At 47.1% G+C, this 11,920-nt stretch overlaps 1 protein-coding gene across 1 annotated transcript; it reads right to left on the reverse strand.

Annotated features, from left to right (window-relative positions):
* Positions 1-16: 16 nt before the first annotated feature.
* Positions 17-11,920, reverse strand: hdgfl3 (HDGF like 3). Its single transcript, XM_005923993.3, has 6 exons — positions 11,591-11,920; positions 8,618-8,694; positions 7,181-7,319; positions 6,926-7,087; positions 4,858-4,992; positions 17-3,430 (listed from the first exon to the last, which is right to left on the reverse strand). Exons 1-6 carry the CDS (start codon positions 11,672-11,674, stop codon positions 3,404-3,406), a joined length of 624 nt encoding a protein of 207 aa, XP_005924055.1. The 5' UTR covers positions 11,675-11,920; the 3' UTR covers positions 17-3,403.

Below are 11,920 nucleotides of genomic sequence, written 5' to 3' on the forward strand. Positions count from 1 at the left end.
TATATATATATATGGGTCTTATCAAATGCATTTGTACACAGTGACAGGTGATCATGAGTGATGTGTACAGGTAGGTCTGTGCAGTCAGTATAAATACTGTCTGATGGTTATCTACACTGTGTGAGTATGACGTACACCTGGAGGAACACACCTGACCTGTCGCACAAGGTGTGACTCAAAGGTTCTGAGAGCGGGTCCACCTGTCTGCTTAGTCATCAACGTTTCCAGGTCCAAACTCCGAGGAAGACGGTGAAGAAGGTCCAACTCAGTCGAGGGATCAGCGTGGCTGTTCTCGCAGACACACCGCGGTGTCCAGGCTGGGGTGTCGGCGAGGAGAGGGGTTTAAAGGAGATGCAGAACTGACTGTGAGCCAGTGGAGGCTCATATGGGTTGGGCTGAGAAGTTTTGAACGTACTGCAGAATTCATCTAGGGCTGTGATTGGCCGACCGAACGGGGCATCGTTACAGTAGTCCAGGTGGGAGGCGATGAAAGGCATGAATAGAGGTTTCAGCTGCAGAGGCTGAAAGTCTGAGAGCACTGGCTCGAGTCTGGAGATGTTCTTTAAGTGGCAGGATGCAGTTTCAGAGATGGAGGTAAGATTGGTTGGATACCTCATGAGCTAGAATGTCCAGGTCTCTGTAAAAGGTCGTGTCCCTGCCGGGCGGAAGCAAACGCCATCACGTGGCTGGAAGAAGATGCTGACAATGGACCAAACGCCCACAGCACGAGGCCAGTCGTTAATCTGCTCCTCTGCGGTTTGGACTACTCGCTGTGAACAAGCGCCGAGCGTTCAGGTATTTGGTGTCCGGGACAGCGTGTCAAAGGTCAAAGGTCTGCAGCACGTTAAACAGAGCCTCGTGCATCGCAGGAGACGCGTGGACCAGAAACAGGTCGGTACGACAAAAAAGTTCACCTGATTTAAACTGAGCAGGTATGCTGGATATCAGCGGGCCGAATTTATATCAGGTGACGTTTCTGGACGAGTTCTCAGAACCTTGTGATCACATCCAAGTTGCAGAGCAAGCACAGATGCACCAATACTGTATTTCTACTGTATTTCTACTGTGTTTCTACTGTGTGCGACAAACTACAGGAAGTAGTACATGTAAAAAGTCGTTTTTCAGCAGTTAGTGAGGAGGCAGGTCAGGACCGTAAGTTTGTGGACACGAGCTCTGCAGTTTCACACACACCACAGTGGACGCCAGCTTTAACTCAAGGGTGAATTAAACTTGCATTCTCTCCAACGATCACCAGGGGGCGACATCTCTCCAATCTGATAGACGTCTATGAGAAAATGGGAGGTCAGTAACACTTATGGTGTCAGTCGGCGTCTCGGGTCTTATCGTTTAATTTGGAGATTGTGGTCTCATGAGTCCGAGTCCCTCACTCATACAGTCTGCAGCCAATCAGACAAAAGCTGTTGTTAAAAAGGGAGGAGCTTATTCCAGACTGCTCAGTCTGTGACGTGCAGAGGCAAAATGATCCAATAACTTACAGGCCTGAGCGTACAAACATAAAACACAAGCACTGCGTCAGCGTGTGAGGAGATAAATCTGGGCGTTTCACATCATGTTTGTTCACTCTGGAGCCTGAATGACACCCACAGAAACACACAGACGGGTCGTGTGGTTGTGTTACCTCTGAGCTCTCACTGATTTCAGTCACAGACGTTTCAGTGAAGCCTACAGCTTTTTGTTGATATAAAAAAAACATGAACTAACGCTGAATGTGCCGAAACATTTACCGTTACCGGCACAGCGCGACAGAAATGCTTATACTGGGTTTGCTTTAGTCAGCCTAGCTTTCATTAACCATTGTTTACATTCATCCTTTAAAATGGATTCAATTCCACAAAAACCACGCTGCGGTTACAGAGCGCAGCTGGTTAGCTACAGCAGAGCAATAAATAAATCCAGACGGCTTCAGCTCTGTCGTCAGACTGCACCGGGGTTTCCTTTTGAATAAAGCGAGCTCGGACGGTCGGGTCAGTACGAACAGCTGACTCTGTTTGCTGATTGTTCGGAAGGTGCAGTCAGATCGAAGCGAGCCGGCCGAAACTTTTGAGTTTTTCTGTGCTTTTGTGAATTTTCAGCAGGTTCATTCTGCTGGGCTGTTAGCTACCTCCACAATAACACCAACACAGAACATTTTAACTGTGGTCAACATCTGGATCACACCTCTGGAACAACATCTGCTTCAGCCAATCAGCATTTAGGATTTAGAGAGCCCTGCTGCTGATGTCATCAAAAGACGTGCAGAGATCAACGTGAGCAGTTCGACGAGTCGGACAGCAACATCGAAAAAATGCTAACACAACCAATAAGCATTCACAGCACCTGGCCAGCTCACCTGAGCAACGACAGGTGCCTGACTGTGCACGCGGTCGCTGCCTGATCTGTACTGGAGACCCGATTTATTCCACACGTGTGCAAACACGCTCACACTTCCTGTCACAGTTTAAAAGTAATATTTTTCTTGCTGGTGTTACCTGATACCTACGTCTTCTGTTGTGAAGAAATTAATATGGCATATTTATTCTTGTTTGTCTAAAGCAGCCTTCTTTTATCTGCCAGTTTCCCCTCAAACAGACACATGTATAGAGGAAATCTTTAACTTTATAGGTTTGATTGATAAATATCTTTAAAGATGTGCTTAGTTTGACTTTTTAATTTTTGCATAGTCGAAAGAATAATTTGTTCATATTTTACAGTCACTTTGTAACTAATCCAAGTTTTTATTATTAACACGCTGAATCACAAAAAATATTTATTTATATTCGGTGGTTTTTAAATGTTGTCGATGTTGGCAGGAGAGCGCTCTGTGATGACATCACAAACACCGATTGGCTAACGCAGCTGTTGCTCAGATCTGCGTGTCCGTCTGTGACGAGGTTTCCAAGATTCACGGTTCGGACTAAAGCTAAAACTTTACGCTCCTAAATCAGCTACTTTATGAGACGTGAAGCTTAAACACAGTAAATTAAAACACATCGCTGTCGCCTCAGGCCGAGTAGAAACAAATCAAATCAAGAATAAAGCTCCATTAAAAACACACATTATGGTATCAAAGCTCCTAAAGGTTTACATGTACTTAATGCCACTTAAAATATCCTTCAAATCATCGCATGAAACTAATTACAACCTTCAGCCGTTGATTTTCGAGGCTTCTCCTGGGATTAAGTGAGAGTGCTGAGAAATAACCCGTGTGACGTAATGCCCAGTCTCAAGCCTGGTACCAACGTGGAAGCTGATACCAGCATCAGTAAGGGTGCATCTTTCATACAAACACACACTGAAGAACAGGAAGTGGAGGTGTCGATGGCAGCCAGCAGGTGGTGCTGATGAGAAATCATGTCGTGGGGTCACCGTGCCAACGTCGCAGCTACGCACAATGATTTCCCCTCTAGTGTTCCTCTAAGAGCAGCTGGTTCTGAGGAAGGAAAAGACAGCGTGTTCAGAAAAGCTAAAGCAGACTCGTCTCAGGCACTTTCACATTCAGCACATTTCATGTCTAATCCATTGGCTTTTTGACCATTGTTGCGGGAGCACATTTGTGAGGACTCTGTGCAGGCCAGTCAACCACACCAGTCTGGCTCATCCAAGTCTTTATGGACCTGCTTTTTGCACTGGTGTGCAGCCATGTTGGAACAGGAAGTGGCCATCCCCAAACTGTCCACACATAGTTGGGAGCATGAAATTGTCCAACGTGTCTCTGATTGCTAAAGCATAAAGACTTCCTTTCATTAGAAGTAGAGGGCGGAGCCCAGCTCCTGAACTCCGACCCTTCACCAAACTTGGCACAGTGCAGTCAGACCAATACCCAGCTACACATGGAGTGTACAAAGAAAGCTGAACAGCTATGTTGGCCACCACATTGGATTGCTGGTTGCAAAACACAACACAGTCATAAATGTCTCATAAAAGCATTTAAGCCTTGGTCTAATTAAAAGCTTCGTGGAATAAAGCTTTAGCTGCTTCTTAAAAGTCTCCACAGAGTCCAAACTCCGCAGTGCACTCCACAGTCCGGGTGCAACAGGATCTGAAACCAGTGTGAGGGAGTGAAAGGTTTTGATTCGATGACCTCAGGCTAAAAGTTCATTAAGGGCGAGATTTATGGGCAAAGGAGCGAATGTTCAGAAGGCCAATCCAACAAAAACATGTCAGCGCGAGCTGGTCGCAGAGAGACTCACAGCAAACACTTTGTCTGCTCTCCAGCCGCACCGTGGGATCAGCCACTGGTTTGGCGATGCAAGCGGAGAGGGCACAGCGGTAAGGCCGCAATCGACAGAATCCAGAACATCCAGCGAGAAAAACTGACGCTGCAGCGGCTGCGAGGGCGCATTTCCAACCACAACCTGAAGAGTAACTGGCAACAAAAACCAGGGACGGCTCCAGTCCAATTGGTGGATCTCCGACCTGGAGGCTCCTGAATGAGAGCCCCACAGCCTTTTTCCTCAATATCTTCTTAGGATTCCCTGAGGTACGGTCCACGAGTAGTGAAAAATATTCATGTGCCACAAACGGTGGCAGAGAAGTTCTCTTATAACTGACCCAGTCATCAAAAAGCTGTTTGATGTGGAGCAGGGAGGAACGGTCATCAAACACAGCAGCAGAGGTAAATGCATCGTCTGCATTTATATTTGAAGGCTTCTTGAATTTGTACCAAGGATGTATAAAACAAATCTTTTTTGTTCTTTTCTATTTGTGTACAGTGTTTCCCAGTGATTTAAAACAGGGGTTAAAAACAACTTGGTTTGGGTTGAAACGCACACTTCCAACTGAAACCCTGTTTATCAGTTTGGGTGCATAACTCGAACCTCTTTCTTGCCTCTGAGTGCTAACATCTTTTATTCCCACCTTACTGTCGGTGGTGTTCTGCATGAGGTCGTTGTCAGGGTCCCCTCCCTCCGAGCCGCTCTTCTGGTCATCATCCTTCCCGTCTTTCCCCAGGTCGTCCTCTCCAGACGAGATCCTCGACAGCTTTGAGGATTTCTGAGGCAGGAAAACGAGCATCAGCAGACAAACTACACATAGTTACAGACATTCAGCTCATAGAGCAGTTCAGCCGGACAACCAAACATCAGAGCAAATATCTTTAAAAGCCCAACTCACTGCAAACCCCTTTGAAACCCTACGCCAGAGACGGACATGCAATATGTAAAGACACATTCCACAAAGGCCAATTTCTGGAGGAAGACTGCCGAATGAATGAATGTGAGGAAATGCTCAAAGAAGTGGAAACACTTGAGGGACATCTTTGTTGGTTGTGTTGTGGAGCATACAACATAACATTAGGCTGTATGCTCCACAAAGACTTACTGCAGCCTGCAGCAGCAGATCTGCTCAAACAACTAATTTTAACAGAAGTGATGAATCAGGTTATGAAGAGAAATGAATGAAATTCTTTGTGTGACATAACAGATACAACAGGCAGCAAAGCAAAAACAAAACTCAAAGAACAATCACAGTGACAGCCCCTCCCGGAGCCCGGTTCTGATAGAGGTCACTTCCTGTTCGTCTTCTTTCCCACTGTCACCAAGTGCTGCTCACAGGGAATCGTCTCTAATTCTGCAACTATGTAACTGCGTTATATAAAATATATAAAGTTACATATGAGCTGAGTCAAAGTCCAGACCTGAAAACATGATTTTAGCTTTAATATGAGCTCATTTCTGTTTCTTTGTCCCCATCTGATGAACACACACACACACACTCGTTTTCATATCTTAATGAGGACATCTCATTGACATAATGCCTTCTCGAGCTCCTGACCCTAACCATCAAAAATGAATGCCTAATCCAAACCTTTACCCTAAACTTAACTGTAACCCTGACACTAAAACCACATTTCGAGTCTCAAACTTGTGGGGACCTGGACTAGCATTCCAATGTGTTGTCCTCACAAAGATGTCTAAACATGTACACCACACACACACGCTGCTCCCGGGAGCGCAGCACATTCCTTCAGATGCACCACATGTGCCGTGTGTAATGGAGACCAGTTGCTAGGCAACTGTGGTTGCTAAGTGAAGAGCAGGATGCGAGTGACTTTTTCAACCTGCCTCCATTTACAGCAGCTTAAACATGACTACAGTAACACAGAGAGAGAGGGAGGGAGAGCTTTCCTCCAGAATAAAGGTCAAACAAAAGACGGAGGACGTGAAAAACACGGGGAAGGTCGGAGACGCTGCTGCGGGGGCGGCAAACATCTGGGTGAATGAAGGGCAAAGGATGAAGGTTTAGACTCATTTTGAGCAATTAAAAAAATATTTAGCCGTGAGATTCAAACGATGTCTGCGACGCGGCTTTGACGTGATCCTCTGCAGCATCCATCAGATATCAGCTGGTTTTATTTCAGACGTTTGTTAACATCAACAAATCAAACATTCATGTCGCCCTGCTTCATGAAATGTTCCTCAAACAGCACAAAACCGATCATCTGTTAGGTCCCGAGCGAGTAACGTGAGTCAACACTCACCACATCACCGCGTGTGCTCACGGCGATGAAGGGAGACCGAGCTCCCTGATGTTCTTTTAAAATCCATTTAAATATCTGACCAAAGCTTTATTGTTGGGTTTGTGGAGAGCAGGAGAACGCGAGAATAATAACTCAGACTTTAAATCTGGACGATTCATCTCAGATTTTTAGCTGAAACCTGGAGGTAGCGCCGAAACCTGCAGTTCCACTAAGGTCCAGCAGAGGCTCCACACTGAGTCACTCTCATTTAAAAACGTGTTTCCAGCCTGCCGTCGGAGCCCGTGGGAACATGTTGATTCAAGCTTTTCACACTAACAGACATATTTGACCCCAGCAGGTCAGATTACTGCGGCACAGCTGATGACCTCTCCTGCTCAAACCCAACCTGAAACAAGCAGCGTAACGAGCACAGACTCGTTTCGCACGCCTCTGTCTGCAGGACGCTACCTTGGAGCTGGCCGTCTTTTTCCGTTTGGACCCGGTCTTGTCTCCTTTCAGTTTCTCCTTGTCGTCTTCCTCCTCGACGGAGTCGCCCTCTTCGCCCTCGCTGCTGCCATCGGCGGCGTTCCCGCCCTCCTCCATCTCCGACGAGCTCTGCTGCTGGATGGCCTGCGAGCAGACAACGCCGCGTTTGATTAGTAAAGCTGAAAGGAGGATGTTTATTGTGAAAGGCTTTTCTTTGAAGCTTCAGCGCCCACTGACCTGATAGCCGGTGAACTTCACTCCGGGGTTGTTCTCAATCTCCCACAGGCCCTCGTTGAATCCTTTCCTCTTGTTGGATTTGCCAAATTTGTCTTTGTACTCCTTGTAGGGAAGAAGATCCTTAGGACCCAAGAATGCACTGAAAAAGACGCAGAAGAAGAAGCGGACAGGTTTACTTCTGTTATCATAACTAAAAACACCCAGAGCGGCTTTACTGAATGATCTGAAGTTCATTGATGAACATGCGGCGTTTTCACGAGGCTCCGAGGAGACAATCTGGACGGCTCCATCGGCGGTTGGTGATATTTTTGATAGTTTCGTGAAAACGAAGCTCCATAAATATTTGACTTGTAGAGCGTGACGGCTGAATGTGACCACACAGTGGAGCCTGCTGCCTCTTTTGATCCTCGTCTCCTTCCCGACTCCAACCGGACCGTTATTTACAAAACAAACGTGAAGATTCATTCTTTATTTCTCAGACTTCTGAGGAGTCGCCCCCTGCTGGACACCAGAGACAATGCTAGTATGAGATCTATGTCCATCTTTTATATACAGTGTGTGTGATCATGTGTGATGAGCAGGGCTGATCTTACTGGATGAGAGCATGGATAGCACCAGACTGAAAGTAACTAAGTACATGTACTTGAGTACTTTTTGTTTCCATGTTTAAATGTTGATCTTTTAACTCTGAACATTTGAAACTTTCAGTTCCTTCACTGTGTGGCTATTAAGCATAAATGTCCTGATATACAAAGATGACTCATCAGGGATGGAGCGGCTCTTCCAGAGATTCTAAATCCCAGGAATCTGATTGAAACCAGGGATCTTTCAGGTGTCGAGCACCTCGACGGATCCACAAATCAGAGTATTTTTATTGTCCTTGTAACAAGTACAACAAAATATTGAAAATAAACAAAAACATCTGTATATGTGTTTACAGATGAAGCTATGCAGCAGTATAAAGCCAGTCTGTGTTACCTGTAAGGTCTGTGCATCATGTTCATATGCTTTCATGCTCTATATAATTATATTCTGGTATTACTTTTATTATATGCTGCAGTAAATAAACACAGACTTTAAAAACTTTCTCAGCTGGAGTTTTATTAAAGTTCTGGTGGTTTTGTTTTGAGGAAAGGTCAAAATTCCTGCAGAAAAACAGCCAGCATGTAAATAATTCAAATCATCTGGAACGTTAAAGCGAGACAAACGCCAATGAATCGATAAATCTGCTAATATCATGGATATGAGTGTACACACATTTTAACTCCTGCGCAGCCGATTTCCACGGACCGCCCTCCGTAGGAGGCCAAACGCCAGTTTGAGTTTATGCTCTGGATTTATTTCGGATCAAATATCGTGATTCCCGGCCCGTGGACCCGAGCGCTGCAGCTGCTGCTCGCCTCGTAAACACAAGCTGAAAAATAAAAAGGTGCGTACGTTTCATGGGTCCCGAAGAAGAAGATGGGGTATTTGTTGGCAGGTGGCTTGACAGCTCCTTCAGGAAGCTCATCAATCTGAAGCAGAGAGAGAAAGGGAATATTTATCAGAGCGATGACCAACCGAGGTCACGGAAGCCTGGAGAGAGGTCAGCGTGTTGGAGGAGGTAGGATGAAAACAACAACAAACTGTATTTATACAGCAGCGTAACAGTTACAGAAGCATCGTTTCTATCTGTGAGGATTTTTAACACATTCATGAGTTTCAATGAAGAAATTTCTCTTACAGGAAACAACAGACACGAAACAGAGATAAAAACAAAACGAGCATTTGGTTATAAAACAGCGTGTTGGACTTACAAAGAGAAACGAATGAAGCAAGGCGCTGAAACTACTTATGTTTCATTAGAGAGGAGTTTCACACTACTTTAAATTATAGTTTTAAACAATTTTCAGCAGCTAAAATTAAATACATGTAGATCCAACCCCCGGTCCCCACAGCGCCTCCTGTGGGCAGTGATGATGCTTCTTTAGGCTGTCCCCACAGAGTGCCATACCCTCCCCGAGCAGGGTAATCATGATGTTGATGCTTCACAGGGCAAAGGTGGAATGGACTGATTCTTATAGAGCACGTGAATGAGGCATGTTGTATGCCTCATTCACGTGCTCTATACATAGTGCTTTCTAACGACATCCATACACATTCATACTCCGATGGACGCATCGGAGAGCAAGTTGGGGTTAGTATCTTGCCCAAGGATGCTTGACATGCAGGCTGGAGGAGCCAGGGATCGAACCACCAACCTTCCAATCAGTGGGTGACCAGCTCTACCTCCTGAGCTACAGCCACCCGAAGGTGAACTCGTCACCTGGGATTAAGGCACACAAACTCCTCCACCACGATGGGGAGGTGATTCAGAGGGTGGAGCCTCACAGGTGAGGTGTTCTGGGCATGTCAGGGGGTGAGACCCTGGGGCAGACCCAGGCCACGCTGGGGAGATTATTTCTCCTTCACTCACTACGTGTTAACAGACCTCTCTGCACTGATTCATGCTTGTTATTAATCTCTGTCTTTATCCTGTCTTCCTTCTCTCACCCCAACCAATCACAGCAGATGGCCCCGCCCCTCCCTGAGCCTGGTTCTGCTGGAGGTTTCTTCCTGTTAAAAGGGAGTTTTTCCTTCCCACTGTCGCCAAAGTGCTGCTCATAGGGGCTCATATGATTGTTGGGTTTTTCTCTGTATCTATTATTGTAGGGTCGACCTGACAGTAAAAGCACCTTGAGGCGACTGTTGTTGTGATTTGGTGCTGTGTAAATAAAATCTGCCGGGTGGGGAATGCCTCGGTGAGGTGGAGGAGGTGGGCGGGGAGCTTGAAGCGCTGCTGCTTAGACTGCAATGACTCGGACAAACAGCAGGAGATGGATAAACAAGTAGGGAGGATAAAAAATGCAATAAATGATATGTGAGTGCTGTCAGATTAGAAACAGATGAGCTTCCTGAAAACATGCTGTGAGTAAAGTACCTGCGGTCTGAGGACACTGATGGAGAAGTCCTCCACCCAGGACCAAGAACCCATCTAACTAGAACCATTCAAAGGTATGAGGCCGTGCTGTTAGATCACAGACACTTTCACAGGCCCCCGGGCCGTATGTTTGACACCCGTGCTTTAGAGAAACAGCCCATTAGAAGTTAGAGTGAAATGTTTTTCTCTGTGCCATTATCCATCAGCTGATCACTACTCAACCACATCGTACATTTTTAAATGTCTCCCTGATACAGCCACATGTTATATGTGGTCTGATTCTTGTATAGCGAGTACTTCTGCACTCAGAGCACATTTTTCATGCTCTAACATCCATACTCTGATGGATGCACCAGAGGGAAGCATGTCAACTAGAGCAGACTGGGACTGAACCAGCAACCTTCTGATTAGTATTGCCCTGCTGCATCACCTGAGCCACAGCCACCCTTCAGTACAGTCAGAGCTTTCCAATGGGTCGGTGCTCCTCTGGCAATCCGAGTCAAACCTCTCTAAGAGGAGATGAATCCATACATGCTCTCATATATGAATCATTTCTGTGTTTAAACTTTGCTTGTGCATGGAGGAACCTCCTGCCCACTGACACACCGACTCTGACGTGAATCAGAGCTTCTGTTGTGAAGTGACAGGAGTTTGGGTGGAGCGTGTCCCGTTCATCCACTTTTACAGTCAAATATTCCTAAACTTTAGAGGACATAACAAATGTCGCTGTGCTTCCCTGCACCTTCTGCAGGGTGGAAGCTGAAGCACTGTAGGAGCCCATCACGTCCGTAACATCCTGAACCTGCTGTCAGGATTTTATCTCACATTTTATAAAAGAACCTTTGATAAAACCTCAAACAGCAAAACCATCCTGACAGGGTCCAAACTTTCTCTTAGACTTTATCTGAAACGATCAGCATCCTGCACACGGTCCCTGAGCATCACCAGGTGAGCACAGGTGAGCACAGGTGTCCACAGTCACTCCTGACTGCAGGAAAATAAATCTGCATTCGTGTATTATGTGAATGCAGTCATGTGAGGACTTGCAGGAGCCGTGGGTCACTCGTGCTGCGTGAGTGGCAGGTATACGTACAGGTATACACGAGCCGTGTTTGAAGCACGGGCTCGTTTTAGTGATGTGGGACAGCAGCGAGAAGCCGACAGAAACACGGCGCGTGAGCGAGGTTACCTGAGGTCATGTGCAGGTTTAACATCACAACCACATTAAAACACGCGCGCGCACGCACGCAGTGCGAAGCTGGGAGCCGCGGAGAGAAGCGCAGTTTCGCAGAAAATGGAGCCCTGCTAAGGGCCCCGAACTCGGTGTAAGATGCCCGCACACGGACGTTGCCCGGGGCCGCAAATGCGCAGAGAAATGCGGCTCCGCTCCCGCAGCAGCGGCAGGACCGCGCGCACCGACCCCGCCTCCCGCGCTCCCAGCCCAGACTCACCCTGGCCGGCCAGTGCGGGTATCCCTTCATCTTCGCGAAAACCAAATCTCCTGCCTTGTAGTCCCGCGGCCGAGGGCGAGCCATGTCTGCGGTGGAGCTCCGAGCCTGTGCAGTCCTTCAGTGCCGCGCGGGCTCAACGACCATCGGAGTGTTTACCCGCCGCAGTCACACCGACAGAAATAATTAAAGAAAGGCGGAAAACGGGCCTGACTGACGGGGCTGCCGCTACCCTCGGAGGCGGCCGTAAACGCGGCGGGAATGGCCTACGTAAGGAGCGTAAGAAGCGCGGAGAGCCACAGCGGGGGAAAGACTCGACTTCCGGCCTTCAGA

This window comes from Haplochromis burtoni, unplaced genomic scaffold (genome assembly GCF_018398535.1).
Source record: "Haplochromis burtoni strain Fernald_Lab_line unplaced genomic scaffold, NCSU_Asbu1 Contig_69, whole genome shotgun sequence".
Taxonomy (NCBI): Eukaryota; Metazoa; Chordata; class Actinopteri; order Cichliformes; family Cichlidae; genus Haplochromis; species Haplochromis burtoni.